Source organism: Mustela nivalis, assembly GCF_964662115.1.
Source record: "Mustela nivalis genome assembly, chromosome: 16".
Taxonomy (NCBI): Eukaryota; Metazoa; Chordata; class Mammalia; order Carnivora; family Mustelidae; genus Mustela; species Mustela nivalis.
Genome location: NC_139035.1, coordinates 65,151,664 through 65,177,367, shown reverse-complemented (window position 1 = coordinate 65,177,367; position 25,704 = coordinate 65,151,664). Strand labels below are relative to the sequence as shown.

General features: G+C 51.4%; 1 protein-coding gene and 1 long non-coding RNA gene across 3 annotated transcripts in view; one reads left to right on the top strand and one right to left on the bottom strand.

The window, feature by feature from the left end:
• The window catches only part of LOC309850009, a 32,372-nt gene extending 9,832 nt beyond the window's left edge, over positions 1–22,540 (bottom strand). The window contains exon 1 of the long non-coding RNA XR_014304011.1: positions 22,040–22,540. This is a non-coding gene — a long non-coding RNA (uncharacterized lncRNA). The remainder of the gene's footprint in view (positions 1–22,039) is intronic.
• Positions 6,182–25,704, top strand: part of CADM3 (cell adhesion molecule 3) — a 30,552-nt gene continuing 11,029 nt past the window's right edge. Inside the window, exons 1-2 of one of the 2 annotated variants that reach the window (XM_082703106.1) lie at positions 6,189–6,422; positions 23,857–23,958. In XM_082703106.1, the coding sequence (XP_082559232.1) occupies positions 6,341–6,422; positions 23,857–23,958 (184 nt within the window). In that variant the 5' untranslated portion in view covers positions 6,189–6,340. Of the gene's footprint in view, positions 6,423–23,856; positions 23,959–25,704 lie in introns of both variants that reach the window. The other variant, XM_082703107.1, reaches the window with a different exon arrangement.

Below are 25,704 nucleotides of genomic sequence, written 5' to 3'. Positions count from 1 at the left end.
TTAATAGATTGCAACAAAACAGCTGGGTCAAAACACCCGATTTCAACTAGCATTGTGCACTGCACATAAAAACTCCATAGCTGCAAGTGAAAGAATGAAGGAATCATCAGAGAGTTCTATTCTTGGACATACGATCTCTTGTGTTCTTATATCCAAGCAAATATGTCCACCAGGTGTGAGTACAAAATGACAACACTCTTGCTTAATTTTGTTTGTATTAACAAATGGACCAGAATGCCATTGCTCAGAAATTTTCTAGAACTTCTCTTAAGAACCACCATGTTAGTCAACCAGTCATCTACTATTACCTCTCCGTCAAATCCTGTTTTTGTATTACCCAACACGAACCACCACTTATCCATAACGCTTGGATCCTAAGGACATTCGGCTATTTTCAAAATTAAAAGCCATCCTCAAAGGATGAATATTTTCCACAACTGAAGACATGCAAAGGATATAGCAAGCTCTCAAGTCAATTCCCAGAATGACAAAAATGGATCTTGAATAAGTAGTTGGAAATACGTACATGTATATTAGACATGTTTAAGTATACATGTATAAGTACATGTATATTCGAATCATTCAACTTATTTTGGATACATTGTATCTACTTGAAGGCATATGTAGCGGCAGGGGATATGCCAGTGAAATGTGCTTGGTTATATACATGTATGTACTTCTGGAGAAAAATGGTTCATCAAGCTTCTGTGTTTATAAATACGCTATTTCAGCTAAATGCAGTAAAATTAACAGAATCTACTATTTTTCTGTTTCTACACTAAGCACTGGGAATACAAGATTTGTGAAATACCACGTCTGCCCTCAAAGAGCTCACAGTCAGTGAAGAGAAAGACAGACAAATCCTTGCACCACCATGAAAGGTTAACGGGAGAAGTTTATTCCCCCTTTAGTGGTAGCACCTAGCAAGGAGTGATCATCTCTGGCTGGAACACTTCACAGAGGCAGCGGCACCTCATCAAAGTTTGGCTAGATAAACACAAGCGCCAGTTTCATCAGGCTTAATGAGATGAGCAATCCAGGTATAGGAAATAGTATGTGCAAAGACACTGAGGCATGAAACAAAACAGTGTGTTTGGGAAATTACAAGCCATTTAATACTGCTGGAGCACAGAACGCAAGGAGAAGGAAGCCGAGATACTCGTTGGAGAGGCTGCAGATACCCAAGTAACTGAAAATGTGCATTTCTGTTTGCAGATGATTCTGTGTGTCTACTGTCTTTCCGAAAGACATCAATCACCCCATTGCCGAAGAAATAGTGGCACACACATTTATTGCATGATTTTACATTTGCCTGAATTTATCACAAAAACCGCCCCCAGTCTCAGCTCGTATTTGTTCTCTGTCCCCGATGACTTGCACCTTGCGCTCATTCCCCTCCGTGTCCCGGTCATCCCGCTCAGTTTCCCCTTGCATGCCCCTCCCGGATCGATCTGCGTCCTCCTACAGGCTCTCGGGTCAGCCTCCTCTCTAATGTCAAGCAATGCCTCTTCCCTCCTGCAGAACAAAGCTCAAATGACCTCCTCTATCTAACAAGTCTGCGGGCTAAACCCAGGCGCCGAACACGTAGGCTCTGGGGTAAGACGCATCTGGATCTGAAACCTGGGTCTCTGTGCCCTTGGGCCAGTCGTTTGGCTGCTCCAGGCTTTTTCTCCACCTGAGGCTCAGACACGATCACGCCTGTCTGTCCAGGAGGGGTAATGCACACTGTCGAGAAAGCTCGGGAGCACCAAAAGGAATACTAACGGGAAAGAACTTTGTGTAGCACCTGGCATATCGTTGGCCTTTAACAGTTACTGTTAATCATAAATTCAAATTGTCTTGCGATTCTCATGCCTACGTCATATATGGCAATTTCATGGGCAGGGACTGACCTTGACTCTTTTTGCTGTTGTGATGTGCTGTGGGAGGCGGTGTTGCTGGACAAATGCAAGGCCAACAATGTCCCTCTCCCCCCTGGTGGAGGCTGGGCAGCATTCGATGAGTCTGGGAAGGAAAGGAGGCTTTTCTTCCAGAGTGTTTCTGTCTATAGTTTAATTATTTCAACTTCACAAATACATTCATGTTTTCAAAGTGTCAATGAGATTTCTGGGCAGGGAGATTTGGGCTTCTTCTTCTTTTTTTTTTTTTTGGTTAGTGTATTTGCTTGGTTTCTATTTTGTGCCACAATTCACTAAGCAAACAGATAAAAACCCTAAATTAATAATACACTGCAGGGAAACTCAGTATTTTAGAAGTCATTCTAGTCAAATTTAGTTAGGATTTTAGGAGAGGGTTGATCAGAAAGTATGTGTCGACAGAAAGAGGAATGAGCACAGGCTTTCAGCTCAAGCAGACCTTAAATAGTAGATCTGGACCCACTATTGACAAATGACATAATCTCTTAAGCTTTTGTTTCCTCATATTTGTAAGGCAGCTAATAATTCCAACCACTTTCAGGTACTTTCTAGCTCCTCAATGAGATACTCTGCACGTAAAGTACCCAGTGCCAAATGTGGCAAACATCGGACTCGGTACCCGTGATCGTTTTTGTTATATGTGTGTCGCTGTCCTAGTTGCTGGCTCATAGCAGGTTAGAATGAAGATGCTGGCTCAAATCGACAATTAAATTGGGGTTGGTATGAGGATTAATAGTTAGAGTCTGTAATAGATTAGGGTTAGGATTGAAATTAGAATTCAATTAAGGTTAGAATTAAAATGCATACAGAGGTGATTATTAAGGATGGGGTTAATTAAAACCGGATAATGGGAGAAGGAAGCGGTATGAGGAGTACTGGTCTAGTTGGGCGGAAAATTAAAGAGGAAAGAAATGTGGAGACCCACGTAGAATTCACTGATAAAGGGAAAGTCTCAGAGACGAGAAGGATTAGAGTCCAGAGCAGAACTGAGCCAAGGCTTCTGAGCTGTTTCCTACAGGTGCGGTCATCCCCTTATTGGATGAGTAATACCTAGGATTCCCCCTCGGCAGAGCCCCCCCCCCCCCACATCGGGAGCAGGAGCAGCCAGCGTGGGGAAAGGAATGCCCAGGGCCCACACAGCTGCGTCCAGCCCAGCACCGATGCCAACACATTCCACACCCCCCCCCCCCCCCGCTCCCCAGGCTGTTGCTGAGTGGACAGGAGCAGCCAGGAGCCAAAACCCGCCTTCTCCCTACCCTCCTTCTACACGTCTCCCCCTCCCCCAGCCTCCACTGAAACTACCAGCTTTTTAATCCCACAGACAACCTACTCCACACTTGGTGCAAGTCTCTTAGAAATGCATATTGTGTGTCACAGCATTTTAGAGTGGAAAGTAACCATAGAGATCACAACCCAACATGGATACTTTTATTTTACCTATTTACATGATGGAGATAATCCTTGTAGGTCAGACTTGCTTTGCAAAGACTCTCTACTCGTAGTGAATGGGACTGAGACGCTGGGTGTGCATGCATGTACAAAGGGCATTAGAATGATTATAGGCAAGGAGCTATTCCCAATGGAGACATCCACATCCGCAGGAGAAACTACCCTTGCCCTCAGAGACATGCAGGAGTGAGCATTTCCTCAATCTGCACGCTGTGCAGAAGTACTGACGATAATTCTCCTTATTCCTCCTGCCCCCGAGGGGACTATCTGCCTCCCTATCCAATGTGGGTAACCCCTTTCCTGTGCACCTGTGTGATCATGGGAAGTCACTTAACTTCTTCTCACCTCATCTTCCTCCCTTCAACAAGGGGCATTGATGAGGTAATCTTGAAGGTTGCTTACAACTCTAATACTCTTTCATTCTGTAATTCTAAGAGCCAGTGTCTGCTTCCTATTCCCAGGGCCTAAAGTGCTGCCAGACCGATGCTGATGATGCAGAAAAGGGAAAAGGAAGCAGTAGGGAAAGAGCATCCCGGAGTCTCGTGCGACAGCTCTTCAGAGTCCCTCCAAAACCGCTCTCCCCTCCTCCCACCCTGGGCCCTCCTCCCTCGAAGTTACAGCTCGGGGAGGGGGCGCGGCGGACCAGCAGTCCATAGCCAAGGAAGTGAGGACAGGCAGAGGGGATCACAGCAGAGCAGCAGATGGAAAAGATGATTAGTTAGAGGAGCTTGGGACCTAAGCCCTCATCCTGCCTCCCGTCTGCCCATCCCCTCCTGATGCCGCAGTAGTCACCCGTCCTCCCTTAAGCCCACTCAGATGATCTCTAAGGCTTCTTCTACCTCCAAAGATAATACTCTTTACCCATCAAGACCTTTAACTGGGAAAGCCTGATCCTTCCCTTCTGAAGCCCCATTCTCTCTGAAAACACACCCACTCCTTTTCCTCTGTAGGACCACACTCAGGCCAGCCTGGCGCCACCACCATCAGGAAGCCCGAACTTCCCTTTGGGCTTCTCCTCTCTCTTGCACCCTGGTCTGGACAGCCTTCAACCACACTCTGCCCCGCCCCTCCATTTTAATCTCTCAGAGATTTTAAAATGTCAGGGAACCCCAGGGAGCGGAATGGTTTAGAGTCACTGAAATAGGGGAATGCAAGCAAGTCAGACAGCCCAAGGTGGCCAAAAACATCTGCAACCAATTCCAAAAAACTACCCAGACACTCAGGAAACATGTAAGAGGTAAGAAGAGCTCTTCTCCCAGAGACCCCACACAGATTCTAGAAACAGAGAAACAGTGGGGCAGCATTCTGACCTCCTGAAGGGACTTGCCAGAGAACATTCACTGGCAACTCCATCAGTGACTAACATCGATAGAGAGCCTTCCCGATTATGGAGAACCTCCCCGATCCTTGTCCTTGAACTACGAGGGGGCTGACAGTTGAGCCCATCACAGAGGGCTGAGAAAACCTGTCAGAAGGGGCAGAGATGACCCAAACATGAAGGATCCACATGGTGAAGCACAGTCCCTGTGCAGAAAGGGGACTGGCGTAGGGGTTAGGAGACCTACTGCCCCACGTCCTAACCACAATTTGCGTTTTCTACTATTAACTGTCAGTGTGACCTGGAAACCTTGGAAAGGCAGTTAACCCCCATCACCTCAGCGGCACTTGTATAATGAGGGGTTCTGCCAAATGTTTTTAAGGAATCCTTACATAGCTCAAATTCTTTGATTCAGAGAGTCTAAGATTTGGGGCTGTATACCTAAAACCGAAGCTTGAGCAAAACTGACTTCCAGGGATCCCTTTCTGAGATGTACCAAGAGTCTTCCAGAAATGCACAGATCACACAGAACAGTAAACCCTAGGGACTGGGGCCTTGGAACTAAAAGCAAGTGCAAGTGCAAAGGCCCTTCCCTTCTCCCACTCTTACATCTGGCCTCAGGGACAAGAACCGCGCTCGCCAAGGAGGCATGGCTCCCTAAAGAAGGCCGATCAGACCATTCACCCAAGAATCTTCTTTACTAAAACTTGAGAAGAAGGAGCTCCTGGGGAAGACTGAGAAAGAAGCAGAAGCACTGGGGGGAAGCGCTGTTAGTGAAGGGAGGGTAGGCAGGACTAAGGTCAAACTACAGAGTTGCTCTGGACGCTGCTTGCTTGAGCAAGACTCTGGAGTGGGTTTTTAGAGGGGGAGTCATTTCTTGAACAAGGGGTTGAGGGAATTGTGGATTCCCATGGCCTGGGGGTTTGCTGGAAGAAGCCTTTCAAGGGAAATTGCCTGGGGCCGCACATTGTTGCTGGACAGATAACTGGGGGCTCTTGGGTCAGAGGAGCTAGGGAGGTGTGCGTTGGAGAATGGGCAGGGTAACTGGCTACCCGTGGGGAGATGTCGCTGGGCAACACTCCTGATAGGGCCCCCCCCCAGGCTCATGGGGTTCCCCAGTTGCCAAAAGAGGGAGGGCGGGGCCGAGGATCTCTGGCTAGTGGGCACGCCCTTGCCCAGGCCTGCAGTGGCCGCTCTCGCCAGCTGGCCCGAGGCCCTGCCCGGCTCCCCTCCCTCCACCCAAGCCTAAGAGGGGTGCGAGCCCGGTCCCCACTGCTGAGCCAGCTCCCTCCCTCGGCTCCACACCCGCGCCCGGCTGGCGGAGCTCCCGGGGGAGAAGGTGGAAGGCACCACGAGGGCGCGGAGGGGGTGTGGGAGGCGGGGGGAGTGGGGAATGCGGCAGCCTGGCCCCCCCGCGACCAGCCCAACCCCCCGCCGCCCCCCCTCCACCTCCAACGGAATGGTTTGCTCCGAGCGCCCTATTTAATCCCCGCGACTGCAGCAGCGCCGGCTCCCTCCCGGTCCCCGCCTCGGCCCCGGGCTCCGAAGCGGCTCGGGGCGCCCTGTCGGTCAGCGTCGTCGCCCACCCCCTGCCCAGCCCTAGCCCCCGGGGACCCAGGCTCGCCAGCGCGCGGCGGGGAGCCGGCCGGGACGCGCCATGGGGGGCCCCTCCGCCCTGCCCCTGCTGCTGCTCCTCGCCTGCTGCGGGGCGCCCGGTGGGGCCAACCTCTCCCAGGACGGTGAGTTTGGGTGGGGAGGGGGAGGCGCTGGGGTGGGGGGATGCCGGGGCGGGGGCTCCGATCGCAGCGGGGCGGGGGGAGCCTGTGGGCTTTGTCTAGAAGCGGGGTTCCAGTCGCCGCCGCCGCTGGACCCGGGTGGGTCTGCCCGGGCATCCGTGTCGGTGTGGGGCTGGGCTGTGCCGGCTGTGCACCTGCCGTAAGCCTCGCCTCGCTGTCTGCGTGTGCACCGGGGCTCGCTCTGCTCGCAGCAGCCCGGGCTCTGGCTGTGCCTCTGTCCGTGTGCGTGTGTCTGGGTGTGCGCGTCTGTGTTGGTGTCTGCCTCTGCGTTTCTGTGTCAGTATCTGTGTGTATGTCTGTGTCAGTGTGTGTTGGGGGCGGAGTGAGATCTGTCGCCGGTTCAGTCAGGGCGTGTGTCGGGGGTTTGTGTATGTGTCTGGAAGGGCTGGATAGCCAGTGCAAACCCCCAAACTGCTGTATGCAAACATCGCCCCCCCCCGCCCCGCCCGCCCCCACCAGCGGCGCAGCTCCGAGTGGGCAGGGAAGGGGGCCTGGGTGAGGCTGCCGAGGGGGGCGTGGGCAAGGAAGGGGGGGGGCTTCTCCTTGGAGCAAAACAACAACACAGGGCGGGGGGCCCCAGGATGGCAGTATCCCTAGCGGTGGCAGCAGCTGGGAAAAGAAACCCAGACAGGAGCGGAGGAGGGGGGGGGGGGGAAGGTTGGGCAAAAGGAAGGATCAAGATATTTGGGAAGGAGGATGCCGAGAAAAGCCAAAGCTGTCCTGGGCTAAGCACTGATTTTGCCAGATTTGGGGGTGGGGTAGCTCGCCTGGTCCCCTTTGCCCCAGGTGGGAACTCAAACCCTCTTGGGTTTGTCAGAGACGAGACAAGGAAGAGAGTGGGGGGAGCAGGGAGGCGGGGCCAGGGCAGGGGACTTGGGGAAGAGCCCCTCCCGCCCCGGACCAGGCTATGTAGGTCAGCGCTGTGGGGGCCCCTCGGTTTTCTTAAAGGCTGCTAACGGTTCATGGGGTGGCAGGGCACAGTTTGTAGGGAGCCCAGGAAGGGAGCCGCGGCTCTGAGCCTCAGGTCCCCAGAGGAGGGAGGGCAGGCAGTAGAGGGACTAACTAACGGAATGCATCAATGCATCGCTGGTCTTCGGCCCCCACCCCCAGTCGGAGGAGGGCTGGGCTGCCTTGGGGGAGAGGGGACAGGACCTCTGCGGAGCAAAGGGATGTGGGGAGAGTGAGGGAGAGGGTGGTGGCTATGCCCGGACAGATGCCAACGAAAAACAGAAAGAACCGCAGGGGAGGAGAAAGGGGAGGCGGCTCCTGGGCTATGGACCCAGTGGCCAGCAGGGATGGGCATAGGGCCAGGGCGGGGCGGGGGTGGAGAGGGGAGGGGTTGAAACTGGGGAGGATGATGTAAAGAATTTCATCCGAAGAAAACAGGCGGAGAGCCAGGGTGCCGGAGGAATAACTGCTCCGTCTCCCCTGACCTCCTCCCCCAGCCCTGTCTCCATCCCTGTAAAGGAGCTTCCGTTGGGATGAAGACGCTGGGGATCCCCTCCCTGTAGCTGGCTGGCTGACTCCGTCCAGGCCATCCCCAGCAACACCCCAAAGGGAGTCCCCACCCCAGTCACCACAGAGACAGCAGCCCCTCCCCTCCGTGGAATCCCCCTTCCCCAGAGAACTGCAGTCATGACCCTACTCACTGAGGAAGTGAGGAGAGTCCCAGGGGCCAGCGAGATGCAAGGCAAGGAGAGACTGCTGGTTGTACATCTCAGTAATGATTCTCTACTAGGCCTTGACTTTCAGCTACAGCCCCTGGATTTCTCATCTCCCTGGCTGCCTTCAGCATAGGCAGTGTGACCCCAAACTCCACCTGTTCAGCAGTGGGGATGGATGGTCCCAGCCTGGGGCCCTGAGTCACCCCAGAAAGCTGGGAGCTCTTCAGCTCTAGGACATAAACATCGTAGATCAGGGTTACTCTGTATATAGCCAAGTATTCCTTCACCAAACACAGTATTCTATCTTGGGCCTTGATTCGGGAGCCGGGCATTACTTAGGTGTCGGGTTGAGAGGACATTTATAAACACATCCCAGCAGTGCTGGAGGGAACGAGTGCGAGGCACTAACTTGGGAATGGAGAATTTCCAGAGCAGAGGGGAGAGGTCAGGAAGTCAGAGATGGGGAGGGAGGTCTGCTCCCAAGGAAGAGTCAGATGAAGCCTCCTTTTCCTTGTAGAGTGTTATCTGTCTGGATAGTGGACATATGTCTGATGTGCAATGTCTTGGGACTTACTGGTGTACAAGACACACAGCCACACACAGTCTTTACCTAAATTAATTCCACCTCTTAATTTCTGGACCTAAAAGGGCCAGCTCTGATGCAGGAGGGAGTAGTTCAGCTCTGAGGCTCATGGGTGGTGGTCTTGATGACCGTTCTGACCAGGATCATGCAGAAGGTGGGTGCGGTACCCCTGACGTGACCTGGGTCCCCTGGCAGAGGGCAAGGCCGTGTATTGTCTCCCTGACAATGTTTGCCCAAAACGAGATGCGAAGAAAAGCATGAGCACAACAGGTCCGAACACATGGAGGCTTGAGTGGTCTCGGGTGTGTGGTGGAGTGGCTAGTTCCTCGCAGTGGGAGCGAAACGAACGTCAGGTGCTGCTGGGATACAGAGAGCCCTGGAGGAGAGCACATTTTGAGGGTTCATAAGGCTGAACAGGGACTGAGAGGCTGGAGAAGGGCAGGAAATACTATGGGAACCTGACCGTTCGTGCTGTAGCTGGAGGCCCAGGACCTGTTTGCCCATTCAGTTTGCCACCTGCCCCTTCCCTCTCACATTTCCCCACTAGTCCCGGCAGAAGCTGGCAACCCCAGGGTTGGCAGGTAGGAACCCCATGAACTTAATGTGTTCTATGGTGATCTCTGAGAAGCAGCTCCATATTCAACACTGTGACCAACCTTCCTTGGGCTCCTCCTTCTCCAGTCATTTCCGGAACCCCGGGAGCTGAGCGAGTGTAGAGCTTGGGTGAACAGCCTGACTTTGCTTCAGCCTGTAGCAATTTAACCTTGCACCGCACGGCCCCACACACGAATATCTTTCCCTTTCCAGTGACCTTCTGTCCACTGCCATCCATTCTTCAGCCCCCTGGCCAGGTGCCCAGTGTAGAGCTCATGCCCAATGTGCCGGAGAAGTCCAGAAAGCATTCACTCCAGAGCTGCCCACGGGTCTGCTTGGCAGACCTCTTCCATCCTGCTTCTTCCTCCCTGCAGCTGTAACCATTCTGTCCCTGTTCCCATGCTCTCCCTAGTACAGCTGTAGCCCTTGGGGAGGAGAGACATGCGTTTCCTGGCACTGAGAAGTTGAGGCCTTCAGGGAGAGTCTGGTGTGGCAGGGATCTATGAACTCCATGCAGGACCAGTCTATCTGATGAGGGCTCTAAGCTGTGGCATGTCCACTGGCCATCCAGAGTCCCACCAAGGGCTCTGCCCCAAGCTCTCTCTGGCACTAGGCAGCACTGCTGGTCAAAGGATTTTTTTCCAGGATGAGGACAGTGGTTTTCTCACTTTAAGTTTTGAAGATGTGAAATTCCTTTATCACATAAGAAAAACAGATCAAAGGAGAATTGTTCTTCTTGAAAGAGAGAAGATAGACCTGTGGCTCTTTCACCCTTCTTCCTATCTGCCCCCTCCACTCCCAACAATCTTGACACCCGGGTGCTCTGCTACACACAGCTTGAGGTCCTCTGCCCTCGCCTGACAGCAAGGAAGCCTGCCCACTGCCCTCAGATGCTCTCTGTCCTTCTTCTTCCAACTGAGGAAGATGAGGTCCAAGTCTAATTTCAAGAGTGCCTTGCTGGAGACATTCCCTCTTCATTTGGAGAGTGACTCACAGTCCTGCAGCCATAAAATTTCACAGATGGCATCTTTTGGGTGTGCTGGTCACTTTGCAACAGCAGATTGGGTAGTTGTGCCATTGTTCTGTAGATATTGAGATCTGACGTTGGTACTCCTCACCGATAGTACTTCCTTATAGTCCGCATACGATGCAGAGGGGGATTAAAAGCTGCTTGTCCTTAAGTCACATGCTAGGACCAATATTTTCACAGTTATCACTAAAGAGATAAATCCTCTGGGAGGATTGGCTGTGAGGCATGACATTCTTTGTTGTTTCCTGCTTCAGTAAATTGCTCTATGATCCCTACTCTGTCATCTGCTTCTCAGTAAGGGAATGTCACCTAAGGATGGTGACCTAGGATGCAGATTCTCCATGAAAGCAACTGGCAGCCTGGACTACCTCCTTACTTGACCAGTGAATAAACATCCCCAAGGCATTAGAAAGTTTTGGTAATTATATCTCCCTCTCTCATTTTTCATGTTAAAATTTAACATTTCCTGTTTAACCACTGGCTATAGGCCCATATACTGGAACATTCTGTTTCCTGGATGAGGTCATGTCCTAGAGGTCTATGCATAAACTCTGAGAACAGCAATCCCCATGGGAATGCTTATAAGAGATAGAGAGAAACAAACCATCAGAAAAAGAACCCGAAGAAACAAGCCATCCAATATTCAGGTCCCTAAAAACTCAGTCAAATTAAGAAAAAAAGAGAAAAAAAACAAAAAACAAGCAACTATAAAATAGAGAAGAGTTAAGTCTCTGGGACCAAGGACCTGCCTCTTCCTCTAGGATCAGCAGTAGTAATGATTCCTTACAAGGTCAGAACCAGCTGGTGCTCAGAGTTCCTATAATCCAAGTAAAAACCCAATCCAATCCTGTTATAACGAGGAGATCCATCCCTTCTAGCACTGAGAAGCCAAGCCTTCAAGTGTCTCAAAGCTGCTGACACTTTTGCAAAACAGAGGTTTAGCAAAGCTACATATTCTTCACTGCAGCAACAAGTACTAGAGAGAGAACTAGACTTGTCCCTTTACCAAAATTTATCTAAGTGTAAAGAGACTGACCAAATGTCCCAGCTATGTCATGAACACAAATGCCTTCTCAAGAGGCGTGATCCATTCCTCTTTCCCACGCATGATGAAGACTGGACTGTCCATGGCAATTTGGGGAAGGTTCAGGGCACCCTGACTCTGGCACATCTCACAGCCTATCTGATGGTAAGACACACTTTGGCGTTCTCATGCCCTGGTGTCTCTGAGGGAACACAGGTCTGTGGCACTCTTTCCCTCATTAGAGAATACTTTTATGCATAATTGACTGTGGCAAATGAAAACCCCCTCCACCACCACTAATACTCAGGTAATCATAATAATTACTAAGGCTCATGTTGACAAACTCAGTCTGGTGGTTGTCCTCACTTTTTTTTTTTTCATTTTATTTTATTTCGTTTCAGTGTTCCAAAATTCATTATTTATGGACCACACCCTGGTCCTCACTTTTTATATGATCTTGGAGATATATATCCATATATATATGTACATATATATGAATGACAGGTTCGAACAAAGTATTTCAGGAGGGCTTTTAGAGCAAGTGATGGGTATAGCACGTTCGTAACAGAAGTCCTGATGTCTGTGGTTTCAGTCTGACTTCTGGCCAGCTGGATGCCTTAACCCATGATCCCTGTTCCCCTCTGCTTTTTGAGGAAGGAACTGGAGCTCTGAGCTCTCCATGGTGCTAGCCCCCACAGCCACTACAGGCTCTCTTTGCTGCTCTCCGTGGTCCTGCCCTCCCTCCAGACTTCCCAATTTCCACCTTTCCTAAGGTGCATCTCCTTGCCCTCACCACAAACACATATGATCTTGGCTATGATCCCTGACCAGCTCCACCAGGAAGAGGAGACCAAACCTTGAGATATACATATGAAAGGTGCTCACAACCACCTAAACAACTGTAGGAAGGGGACAGAAAGAGCAAGGGACCCTGAGGTTGAGAAGAAGAACTGTTTGAAATGCTCAGGAGATGAGGGCCTACAGTGACCTCAGATGGCCTTGGAAGAACTGGATGTTTTGCCACATGTGGAGTCATAAATGAAAAACAGAACTACAAGTAGTCCTGTTTTAGATTAAGACAGTATTGCTCATACATAGTAGTACCACATCTGCCCTGTAAGTGTGGAACACGTAAATGTGCCCACCTCAGTTTGCTAAGTATGCCCCTCCTAACGCCACCCTGAGCCTGATGACCAACTCAAACTGTCCTGTCACAGTGCTTATTTTGTCTTTTCCCTCAGCCTTAGCAGTGAATACAAAGATCATACATAAAGATGAGATATCTGAATAGATAAGGGAGGAATTTAAGATACGAGAGGCACCAAAACAAATACCGAGACCCTGACTCACATCCCCCATCTTTACAACCATCTTATCCCAGAGGCCAAGTCCTTGGCCAAATCTCAAGAGGTACGTCTTTAAACTGGACTCTGCTACTCTTTGGGGGTATCTGCCAATACTGATGATGTCATATGCAGCTAGGAGCGGAGAATGCTCAGCCCCTGCCAGTCTGAGACTAGACAACCTGTTCCTCCCATTATGTTGGAACCACACAAGCTTATTGTCCCCTACATGCTGATTTCCCCATATCAATTTCTCAGTAATAGTTCCTCTAAGAGATAACACTGGTGAATGACCTACAACAGCATCTAGTTGGGGAGGCAAGCTTCCAGGATGAATTTCCAGGGCCCCTCTTCCATCTCCTTATGTGAAACAAGGAGAAACTTCATTCCTCAAGGACAGGTAATGGAAGTGATTTATCTCCATGAGTGAGCCTTCAGGAAGACAGAAGTTGGGTTACAGTAACAGCTGGAGTATCTCCTATCTACTCATCTCTCTGAGCCCCCTGTCCTCCTGGGCAGCAGACATGTTTCAGAAAGGATTCTAATGCAGAGCTTCCAATATTTTTTTTTTTTCAAAATGTGTATCATTCTTCTGCGCTGAGTTCCTCCCTCTGGGATTCCTTAAACCTCTCTCTCCCTGTCTCCTAGAGATCTCCAGGAGAATGATAAGAAAGCTAAACAACAAAAAAGAACTTAAATGTAGTCTTCTCTAAGGATTTATTTTTCCTTACCCCAGCTAGACCTGCACTAATTGTGTATTGATTGCTAATTATAAGCACCTTTGGTTCATTTACTTCCAGTTCAGGGTCAGGAAGGTCAGATGCATCACCTTGCCCTAAGGGAAAAAAAGGAACAAGAAATGAAGGCTGCTTTCTCGGCCATTCATTTCTAAGCTAACCACTACTTAGCTCTGCACTTCCTTCATAGAATCCCAGATGTTAGCTAGGCAGAGTAGGGAACCAGTACTTCCAATACCAGATTTCATTGTGAATATGCAAATCCTGGCTTCCTAAACTTATTTGTCTTCTTCTGTTACCCCGATTCTTTGCTTCCAATCCTGATTCTAGAATTCCAGCCAAAGCCTCATGGTAAAAAGCTTCAGAGAGTGAACTGGTTTCTAGAGTGTCTGACTCAAATACCTGGTACTTCTTAGAACCCCAGCAAGACTCTCATAATTACACTGATGACAAGTAACTTGAGACTTAGCATGGCTTAGGTCAACCTCCGAAGAGCCTAGAGCCAAGTTCTTTCCTTATTATGGAACAAGGGGCCAATTTTGCCATCTGCTCCTAACCAGTTGTCCCTCAGCAAATGCAAAAATGACAGTAGGACAATTGTATTCATTCTTACTAACTCTTACTCTAATTCCTAAGGCTGAAGTCTCTCCAAACACATATTATGTGTTTTCTCCTCTGATCTCTATTCTGTCATCTCAATCAAATATAAAAACCACCACTACTAAGCCCGTGGGCCTCACATATTCTCATTTATCCTCAATTACTGCTTCATGCCAGCCCTCTTCTGGTTTCCAAGCCCTGGAGTCCAGTGTCAGTGACAGATGGCCTGAGCCTCAGCCCTTGGGAGGAGAGAGGATTCTGTCCCTCTCCTGGGGAGCTTGAGCAGAAGAGAGCGCCTAAATTCTGCTTTGGGGAGAATCTCTGAGTTTAAGCCATATGGTTTTCTGGAAGGAAGGGGCTCTGACTAATAATGGGCTGCGGAAAAGGGCTCTGTATCTGGGTCATAAGAAAAGCTGTGTTTGTGTCAGAAACAAATAAAAGCAGAGATACACATAGTGAAAACTCTAGCGTGTGATGTGTGTTGAGGGACACAGGTTGAATGAGAAAAAGAGGATAAGTCGCTTGGACTATATGTACATCAGGGAGAACAAAAACTGAGTATATACCCTCCTCAGAGAAGGGACTCCATGAAGGTTTAAGAAAAGAACAGGAGATCTGTGAGGCCCCGTTGTGGGGACCATGAAGTCTGTCGCATGGAAGAATATGTCTGTTTCACAGAAAGTCTCAGCTGCCCCCGGAAGGGCCAAGTCAGGCTAATTGGACAACGTGCCACCCTCAGGAAAACACATTTTTTTTACGTGAAAAAAGTGAAAGGAAGAGATGAAGTCTGTTAGGACGGAGCGAGGGGGCCTGGAGCAGCGTGGGTGTGCACAGCCGAACATATCTGTCTTCATGTAATTCTCCTCGCGGCTGCCCTGAACCCCCCGGCCACACCTGACTCTCGTGACGCAGGAGGGAAAGAGTAGAACCAGAAGCAGCAGAGATGAACACTTGCTTGCCTGACTTCAAACAAGCGAAACTCTTCCCAGCATTGTTACCCCCACACCAAGCCAGTGGGCTGAGGCATCTAAAGTAGGACTTTAGCGCCAAGGAGAGTACGAGAGCCTGCGGAGAAAGGGAGGCCGTCCCTGCACCCAAGCAGCCTGAGGCTCCGCAGGCCAGACAGGGCCCCTCAGGGAACCCGCTCTTTACCTCTCGCCCATGCCCCCCGCTACCTTACCCATCCCCAGTCCCTCCTTTTCAGCAAACGTTCTGTCCAGGAATCTGGTGGAATTCTGCTTTCGTGTACTCCCCCCTGCCTCTGTTAGGTGTCCTTTCCTATGTATGTTCCAAGACGGGAGATTTTTCCCCAGTTCTATTCCAAACCTGTGAAAGCAGAAAGGAAAACTTAGGGGAGGGGTATGAAGTGCCTGTCGCTGGTTCAGGGGGACATCTCAGAGTTCAGACAAAGCCCGGCTTCCTGACTCCCGCATCAGCCTGCAGACCCCGGGTCCCACCTGTCCTGATGTCTGCGTGCGTGAGCGTGTGTAGGAGAGGAATGAGGAGCTGGGCGAAATGGACGCTCCCAAAATGGCTCAGAGCTGCTCTCCAGGGAGTGATGTCATGCCCAGCCTTGCAGGCTTACCTGAGCAACAACGGGTGAGACAGCCCCCTGCACAGACCCGGGCCTCTCTCCCAGCAGCTCCTCCCGAGGTGTCCTCTTTGTTCTGCCTCATTCCCTCCCAGCCTCTTAGTCCGGAACACTAGATGCTTGTCCCCAGGACACAGCCCAGTCCTGCAGGGAAAGAGCTCAGCCTGGGGAGGGGCTCTTTGGGGATCAGAGACCTTCCTCTCTGCCTCCCAAATGCAGTTCTTGCTACGAGACAGTACTGGCTACAGAGGGGCTTGTTTCTGCTGGGGGCCAACCCGGGGCTCCCTCCCAGTGCTCCTGCACCGAGAACACTGACTCAATAGCAAATCAAAGCAACAGCTGTCCCCACCTCCTTCTCCGCCACCCACTTCCCAGTCTCCGCTCCTCGGAATCTTAACTAAGTCTCTGAGGGGCCCCCTCAGCCTACCACAAGCCCACTTCTGCCTCCAGATTTTTCTCTCTCCTGAGCTCAAGAATAGGACATGCTCCTCTGCTTTTTCCTCTCTCGGAGCTGTCCCCCTCCTCACAGCCAGCCCTGCATCCCGCCACTCTCCACCGCCAGAGGCCAGCACACGTGTGTGCGCACACAGCCTGTCCTCAGCCAGCCTTTTCACAGCTAAGGGCAGGGAAGTGCCTTCTGCCTCTTGGTTTCCCCTCTGGGGAGACGTGGAAGCAGCCAGTAAGGCCCTGAGTCTGTGAAGATGCCATTCCTCACGGCTGCAGGAGCTCACACCTCGTCTCATCCCACCTCTAGCCTGCCTGGGGTTTAGGAGGCTTCCCTGCTTTGAGGTCCAGGGTGGGGGACCTGCTACCATCCAGAGGGGGGGAGCAGAGAGGGTAGATGTCACAGAAAGTAAAATCACACCAGCTGGTAACTTCGCCTCTCAATCCCTTGGCCCACAGGACTGCAACCAAATGACAGTAACCACTGGGGACGGGCTTCTAACCATGGGTTCCACCGACTGCCTGTGTGACCTTGCCCAAGGGCCTCAACCTCTCGGAGCCCTGGTTTTTCTTCTTTAAAATGAGATTTGCATTAGATGTTACTATGGGTTTGCATCACCTCTCAAAGTCTATGCTTCTAAGAATGATAGAGGAGAAAATATTTTGGGGAGGATTAGGCATAACAGAAGGAAGAAAGGAATTACTATTTGCTAAGAGGGGGTCAGAAAGGACATAGATTCCATCCTCTGTGTGAGAGAATCAAAAAGATTTTAGGATTAACTACCTCCAGCTATTAGGGGTCAGTAAAAAATGACCAGATGAGTTTTAGGAAATATACAAAATGTATTTATTCATGACATATTAGAGTTTGGTACTTTTTGCTAACATTTGGGTAAGACAAACCATTTGGAATAATGAAGTTTGCTTTTGGGGTTTTGGGGAGTTTTTTTGTTTTTTGTTTTGTTTTGTTTTGTTGCTTGGTTCTCTTTTTTTTAGTGAAAAGAGGGTTAACACACAGATAAGCTTTTCTTCTTAACCCCACCCTCACACCCACCACAGGCGAGCTAGCCAACGAACCCAAAGTTCCCTCCTCCTCATTCAGCCTGGAAAAGCTTAGCCACACACCATTCCAAGCCCAGGAAACAAAAGCCTTTCATTTTCAATGACCTGCTTAGGATGGAACCAAAAGGCATCTGCCAACGTTCAGTAATAAACCTGTTGGAGCCTGGACCAGCCCCTTCCAAACCTAAATCTCTTGGACTATCTACTAGTGTAGGATCCCTGGTTCTGCAGATCTGAACCTCTTGGCCACGCTTCAACAGGCCACGGGGCAAGTCAGCATAACGGGCACTTCTTCTAGTGAAGGTTCTCTTTCTCACTCTGTTTACCATCTATTTTCACTTATATCCTGCATGCCTCCTGGGACAGTACAGCAAGGCTGAGAGAGTTGTGCCTTCTGGGCCCAAGAGGCTGCTGGGAGCCAGAGGGAAAGGAGGTAAACACGACTCCAGGAGGAAAAGCCAGGCGGCAACAGAGAGAACGGAGGGAGGAAACAAGCAATGGGGTCTCAGTGGCCCTGCCACAGAGAGGGTGGACGGGAGGCCGAGGTGACAGAGGCAGGCTGCTGGGGCGTGACTGAGCTCGGAAGTCCCACAGGAACCATGAGCTGGAGCATCCCTGAGCTCAGCCAGGTCACCCTTTAGGCGATCCTGCAGCCTGGGCGGGGACAGAGGCCGATCCCAGTGGAGCCACAGAGAGAGCAGGAAACATACCTGGAAAGACAGAAAATCCCAAATTGACAAAACTCCCACCTCTCATGACCCCAGCTTTTGTCTGACTGCACTATAGTGCAGAGAGAAAGAAAGAGGGATTGAGAGCTCGGGGGAGGGCAGAGTTCGAAAGGGACAGAAGGTTTAAGTAAGAGTTTTTCGACACTCAGGCCCTCAGTGCCCCAGACAAGAACCACCACAGTAACATCAGCAGAAGTAGCGTAATTCCCGGCAGCACACAAGGAAGAGTAAAAGTATGAAACAAATTCTTTTTCAATCAGGGTGTTGTGCTCTAAAGTCTCTCGGGTCAAAGGGACTCCCACCAGATCTCAGAGTCCGCATCTAAATCAGGACCCGCACAGGACTGGCCCACCTTCCTCCAGACACAGAATCGGACATTCACTGTTAAGCGTGAGGCTCTGGGCACACAGCAAAGGTCCAGGGGCTGAGTTCTAAATCTGATTTTGCCAGACCCATTCTCTTCTGGGTGTGATCCACACGTACACAAGGATTCACGAGTAGCTCAGGTCAGGGAGGAACCCGAGAGAGATCCCCTGGCCGGGACGCCTCGCAAAGGGTGTGGGTAAATGAACCTAAAAGTGGGTCCCTTCAGTATTCTGGGCCACAGCCCCCAGTGTGTTTTTCCCTTGGAGATAACACTCCTCCACCCACCTGTCATGGTAGTCGTGAGGAATAACAAGTCGGCTGGGATGAAGAATATTTTTAACCGTGGAGTTAGAAATGCTGACTCATCACATCACCATCACCATCATCATCAACTCCTACTCAGGGAGCTGGTTTTCTCTAGTCAGGAAAGTGAAGCTCCGGACCCAGGTGTCTGCAAGGCCGGCAGTGGTGACCTGGAGTGCTTCATCCCTGTCCCCTCACCCAACCTGTGACCCTGTTCACGGGCCTCAGGGCAACACACCATAGATTCCCAGAACAGACAGGGCAGGGAAGACAAGAACCAAGCCGTCGGGGCTCATACTGGCCCATTCTCTTAGGCTTCCCTCCTAGCATCCCTCAGTCAAGAGACATCCTACATTGCCATTCATTGGTGTCGCTCTTTTATTTATTCAATAAATATTTATTGAGCGCTTACGCTTTGTGAGGACAAGTGTTATGAGTGAAAACCTGAGTCACAGGTAGCACTGCGCTCCAAGGACATGCTGCTCAGTCCCCAGTTCCCACCTCTGCTACTCTTAATGTGAACAACCCATCAGAAGGACATGGGTGGGGGAAAAGGCTACTTTGTCCTTTAAAATGCCGGGAGTCCTAAAGATACTAGAACCCACGGGTAAATAAACCAGGAATTAAAAAACCCCCAAGGCAACTGAAGGCAAACAAGACACTCTTTTGGTTTTCAGCCCAGACACTGGAGTCCCATGAAAACGTGAGAGGATTCTGTTGGTTTTAACTACACGCATCTGCTGCTTGGTTAACGGAAAAGTCCCCCATTGTAAAGCTCTTGGGGGTAAATGAAGTATCCCCCAGAGGTATAGATGAAGCCACATGAAGAAATCCAATTAACAAGGAAATTCGGCGGGTGTAAGCCATCCCATCACCACACAAGCCCCCATTCCCAACTTGCTACATTGTTACATTGATCATTTTACAGATGAGCCTGTGAATGTTGTTTCGTAGCCACCCCAACCAGCAAGGAAGGAAGGAATCTTGACCCCTAGAACCCCTGTTCTCCCCCCTACACACACACACACACACACACACACACAGGGGGAGACAGTGCAGCAGAGATGTGCATGAAGTCTGGGCTCTGAGGTCAGAGGGGTCTAAGTTTGATGACTGTCCCATCCCAACATTTACTGGCTACGTCACGTGGATGAATTATTTAGCTTTTCTGAGTCCTCGCCAACTTATCCTTAACGTGCGCATGATAATACCTCTTCTGGATAATGATTATAGAGCACCTAACTTGGGCTTTGACGCACACAAGGTGATCAATAAATATCGATTCCCACCCTGTTGTAGCTCCTAGAGCTTCAGCCTCAGGATGGCCTACCCTCTCCTTTGTCCTACTGCTGCCTCCTCCTGTTTGGTTTGCTGGTCCCTCTCAAATGGCACAGGCGAGCCTAGTTCTCACAACAGAAGATGCTCAGCATCTTGGATTCATTTATTAAATATGTATTTATTATGCCCCTCCCTTGTGCAGTGTGCTGCATTAGAGTCAATGCTGGATACGGAGATGAATCAGATATCAACCCCACCTGTGGAATCTTTATAGTTAGGAGGGAAGCCAAACTTCCTGTACCGCACAGAGCAATGCACAGCTTAAGGATAGTAGATCAAGTGTTGCAACTCAGAGAAACCGGAAGCTAGTTCCATGTGGGACAATTAAGGAAGACTTCTCGGAGGCAGTGCCACAGAGGGTAGGCTTTAAGCACTGGTGGGGCTTAGATGTATGAAGATGGGTGGAGGGCATTATCAGCAGGCTTATGGTAGGAAAGGGTATGTAGGCAGGAAAGCCAAGGGTTTATAGAAAACTCAGACTGGCATCATGCCTGGGATATGGGTAGGATAAAGGAAATACAAAGCTGGCAATCACAATGGCATCAGACTGCACAATGGCATCAGACTGCCTAGGATCTCGAAGGCCAGCCCAACACATCTGGGTATTATGTGCAGGCCATGGGATTCAGTGAAGGCTCAGAAGCAGAAAGACCATAAGGCCCATTTGAATAGAATCTCTTCACCGATTTTCCCTATGATTAGCCTGATTTCTACCCCCACCCAACCCCCCACGACATACACACACAAGGGACTCTGTGGTCCAGACTGCACGGCCCTCCGGTGTCCCTGCCTGAGCAGAAGGTCAACTGTGTCCACTGCAGAAGTGTCCGATGCCACCCTTTCAGAGGGCTCCTGAGCTTTCCCGTGCAGCTGGAGTGCACAGAAGGAATCTACGCTGATGTCATAAATGAACAGCACGATCTGAACCCAAAGTCACAAGGTCTTTGCAACCCCGGTCATAAGTTCTGCTATTTATCCATGTTTCTGTTAATAGCATTATAATCTCTTGTCCACTGCTGGGGGCCATTCTGAATTTATCATTACAGGTGCACAATGCTATAAGAACAGTGAGGAAACTATCAGGCATGCTAACAGACAGTTCTCAAGAGAAGACATGAGATCATAAGTAGTTTTCAGAACTAGAGGGAGAAATATCACTGCAGTGGGGGAAAAAAAAATACACACAGTTATATGTTCACCTGCTTAAAACGCCACAAACCAGACTGAATTCCCTGGAAATCTACAGACAATGTAGGCCATTTATTGGAGAGTATCCGTTTTAATTCTCGGTTCCCTCATCTGCACCATTCAATGTGGTTTGAATGGCCTACCTTCCCATGTCCCATATTCATCCTACAGAGGAGGAGAAAGCAACAGCCGGGAGGAGGGGAGAGACGGAAGAAAGAGAAACAGGGGGGAACACCAAGGGAAGGCAGCAAAAAGCACTGAGGAGAGAAGGAGCAGGAGAGTGGGGACGAAATCCGCGCTGCCCTTGGGCAGATCCATCCGCTGCCTGACCGCGCGCACGCCCAGCACTGCACCAGGTGTGTCTGAGTGAATGACCAGAGCCAACTTCATGCACCAGGAACCCGATCCGCCCTAAGCGCTGAAGCTACGAAGCTGAATAAAGTCAGGCCTCTGCTCTTCCCCAGCTCAGAGTTCAGATGGGGAAACTGATCGGCAAACAAGTGGACAGCCGCACCATGGGCAGAGATGCCACACGGAAGAAAAAGGAGCTGCTGAAAAAGCTTTGAGAGCCCCCGGGAGAAAGAGAAAGCGGACTCTTGAGAGGCGTGCTGTTTGTGTGCCTCTAGGTAAGCCACAGGACCTCTCTCAACCTCATCTCTAAAAAGCGATTGTTTGGCTGCCCGTCTCTCAAGGTCGTTTTGTCAGCCCGTGAACCGGTGGCTGAAGATCCGCCCTGCAAACTGAAAAGTCCTGTGCCAAAGTTTCAGAGGGCTCTTCCCTCGGCTCACCTGAGCAAAGGCCTGTTCTGTGCCCACTGCACACAGCACCAGGACTGGGGGTGGGCACCTGAGCACCCACTCCTCTCTGGCTTCTCCTTGTCCCTCTAGCACCCCAACCTGCCTTTCCGCCCCCTCGGTCCAAGCACCCACAAATACACAACCTGGAGAAGAAGATGAAACACTCACCAGCATCGGGTTGCCTCCAGCCTTGAAGTCCGGGGAAGGCAGCGGGCAAGGGCCCCGCGCGGCTGGGGTGGGGTGGGGGGCACTGCAGGGTCTGAGAGCGCCCCCCCACCCCGTGCCAGCACCGGCCACCTCTCCGGGCAGCCTCAGCCTTCTTGCCTCCCTTCACCAACACTTTGCCGCCTGCTTCTCTCCACGGGGTACAGGTGCTCCGCTGTCTCTACTCCACTCTCCTCCCCATTTGGGCATTGGTGCTGCTCTTGGAGATGCTTTCTCGGGTCTCCTGGAGGGTGTGTGTGGGCCGTGGAGCCGCTGACCCTCGGAGGCGCGCTCTCGGACTCTAGCCCTCTTTCTCCGCCTCTCCCCTTCCTTCCCCTGCACCCCCCGCCCACCTGCCCCTTCTCCCCTTCTCCCCTTCATTCGAATTCCGCAATGCCCCCCCTCGTCCCACTCCCTATCTTGAGGCCCACTTCTCGGTCTGGTCTCGCACCCCTGGCCCGCATCCCCGACCTGCCCAGCACCGCGGGGGCAGCGCTGGCCCGTCCGTCTCCCGCGCGCCCGCCGGTCCGCCCGCCAAGTTCCCGCGACTCCCGGCCCGGGACGCGCGGCGGCTCCGGACTCTGCTCGGCAGCCGATGACGTCACCGAGCCTTGCGCCCGTGATTGGCTGGTTCCGGGCCCGCGGCGGGAGACTCGGCCGACTCGCGGGGCGGCTTTCTTTGTCCCCCGCGCCTTCAGGTGGAGCCGGGGAGTCGGGCCCTGGGCGCCTGCGGCGGGTGTGCGGCGGGTGCAGGGGCCGCGGCCCGGGAAGACTAGCGCTGACTCAGGCCCCGGGGTTGGCTGTGGCGGGCAAGGAGCAGAGCCGGGGGCATCAAGGCGGCAGCGGCCCGGGCGCGGGCGAGGGTCCCCGCTGCGCGCTAGCAGGTGGCCGCGGGGGCTCCCGGGCCCGCCCGCAGTCGTAGCGGCCTCAGCTGGAAAGCAGCGGAGCTCTGCACTTGGGATCAGGCTTGCATTGCCAGTCTTCGCTCTTCCGTTTGTATGACCTTGGGCAAGTCACCGCAGCCTGTTTCCACGCTGCAAAACGGGAACCAGCGCGTTTATTCCACAGGTCTACGAAAAGGGTTAAGAGTAAACCAAGAGTAATCTAATTGTTGGATCTGTTGCTATTTTAGTAGATAATATGGTGTAGCCGAAAGGATCCTGGATAAGGAATGAAAAATCTTCCTTTATCTTTTCTTTACTGGGATGACCTTCACCAAAGTGACTTTTAACCTCTGTAGGCTCCATTGTCCTCGTTTGTAAAGTGGGAGAACCGGACCAGAGGACCTTTTTTTTTTTTTTAAGATTTTATTTATTAATTTATTTGATAGAGAGAGAGAGAGAGAGATCACAAGTAGGCAGAGAGGCAGGCAGAGAGAGAGGGGGAAGCAGGCTCCCCGCTGAGCAGAGAGCCCGATGTGGGGCTCGATCCCAGGACCCTGAGATCATGACCCGAGCCGAAGGCAGCGGCTTAACCCACTGAGCCACCCAGGTGCCCCGAACCAGAAGACCTTTACGGTCTCTTCTGGCTCTGACGTTGTGCGACTGACTGGTAAAGCTTAGCATTCTCCGTTTATCCCGCCTTCGGAGGAGGAGCTCACTTCCTTCTTCGGGACTCTCCTTAAATCTCTCCCCGTTGTGAGAAACCCACTTCTCTTAGGGATCCTGGCAAACCTTTTCACTAAGGGCCTGCCCTCTCCCCCCCGCCCCCAACCACCAAAGTGTCCCAGACCATAGCAGCAAATAGGTAGGGCTCATCCTTGATGGAGATTCTCTCCCCAGGCTACAGGCAGGAGCAGGATTTGGAGCTGGGAACTCTGGCTCCACTCGGCGAGGCCATCAGCTCCACAGTCTGGAGCAGCCCTGACATGCTGGCCAGTCAAGGTGAGAATCCAGGCCCCTCATCTCAATGCCCCTCGGTCCCCTCCACCATCCTCACATCATCTCCCACTCATGTTGCCTCTGCCCTGTGTGCTCACACCCCTCATTACCACGCAGCTCCATCCGACCTCTTAGTCCTTAGTTCCACACCACCGACTTCTCTCGCACCCACGCCTCTTCCCTGCTCCAGTGTAGAGCCCTCTCTATCCCCTCCACCTTTTCCCCCCAAAGTAAAATGACTCCAGGAGGAGGGTATTACTCAGAATAAAGAGGATCTGGAAGACACAATCGAGGTAGAATTCTTCAAAGGGACCCACAGATACGGGGATCGCTTGTCAAAACTTGGTATAGGGTGAGCGGTAAATGACAGGTTTCCCAAACCTTTTGTTCAGATGCTTCAGGGATAAATCACGTCCTGGTTTACTCAGCCAGCTCCGTCTCTGGCTCACTAATCTTGAAGTCATCATTTAAATTTTCAAGCCAGGCAGTTACTTGAGGAACAATCCCATGAAAAGGCCACTGCATTGAGAGTCGAAGAACAGGGGCGCGGTCCCCACGGGAGTCCCCGGTTAGCAGAACGATCGTAGGCCATCATTCATGTCCATGGTCTCATTGTCTACATCTGTAAAATGAGGGAATTGGATTCCATGATCCCTAAGCTCCCCCTCAGTTCTGTAATTATTCTAAACACCAAAACCAGCGGCCAGACTTTGTGCTCCCACGTGGAGACGGACACCCCAAAGCACCCGTGCTTCTTATCAAGCCCAGCACATGCTGCCTTCTCTCCTTGGGGCCCCTCCTCTGCTAGGAGCATCCATTATGTATTTCTTGGAAACGGAGCTCTGGTGACCAAGGAGGAAAGGAATAACAGAGAGGACAGGGGTAAGGTCAGTGCCAGGGGGAGAATGGGGACTGTTTAAAACTACTCAATTAGGGAATGCAGGAAGTAAGTTTCTTGGCTTCTGATTCAGAGAATAAAGCTGCTGCGCTAGCTTAGCCCCACCGGAGGGATGGTGAAGACGCTTCGGAACCAGCCAGAGGGTGTTGTGGATTTTAGTCCTGTGGAGGCCGCTGCTCTCAGGTCGCAAAAAGTCAGTCCCAGAGACGGGGGGCTGAGCCTGGGGAGCAGAAGCCATGCTGTGGGGAACACGGAACTATGTCGAGGGGGAGGGCTCCCGGCCAGGCCAACTAGAGGGCCCCTCCCTAGGATACCTTGCCTGTCCTTGGTTTGTTTGTTTGATTTGCTTAAGAAGAGAGGGGTGAGAAAGTATTTCCTTCGCATGGCAGAGAAAACTTGAATCCTCTAAAATAACGGGAGGGGGGTGACTTGGGTTGGTGTGTTGAGAGGACGGTTGTCCTGGTAGCAAAAGAGTGTCAGCTGATGATGAAGGGAAGTTACTGTGGGAGGAAGTAGTCTGTGCCAGAATGTTTCAGCTTTTCTTTCTTCTTCTTCTTCTTTACTTATTTATTTTTTTTTTGAATCTTTTTGTTCCTTATTCCACAGTTTTATCAGCTCCCTCTTATGTAAATGAACGTGGGACCCAAGGCTGGCTTGGCCTTCCCCTCACTTTTAGTTTGGGGATTACTTGTCTCAAGCGCCTCTCCCGTCCTTGCTCGCAGAGGCAGGCAGAGGCAGGGAGGCGGAGCCTAGACTGACAGGTGCGTGTGCGTGCTTTCAAAGTGAGCGGCAGCGCCTCTCAGGAGAGTTGCTTGTGCAGTGCTCTGTGGGACGCCTGTGTTCCCCTCCAC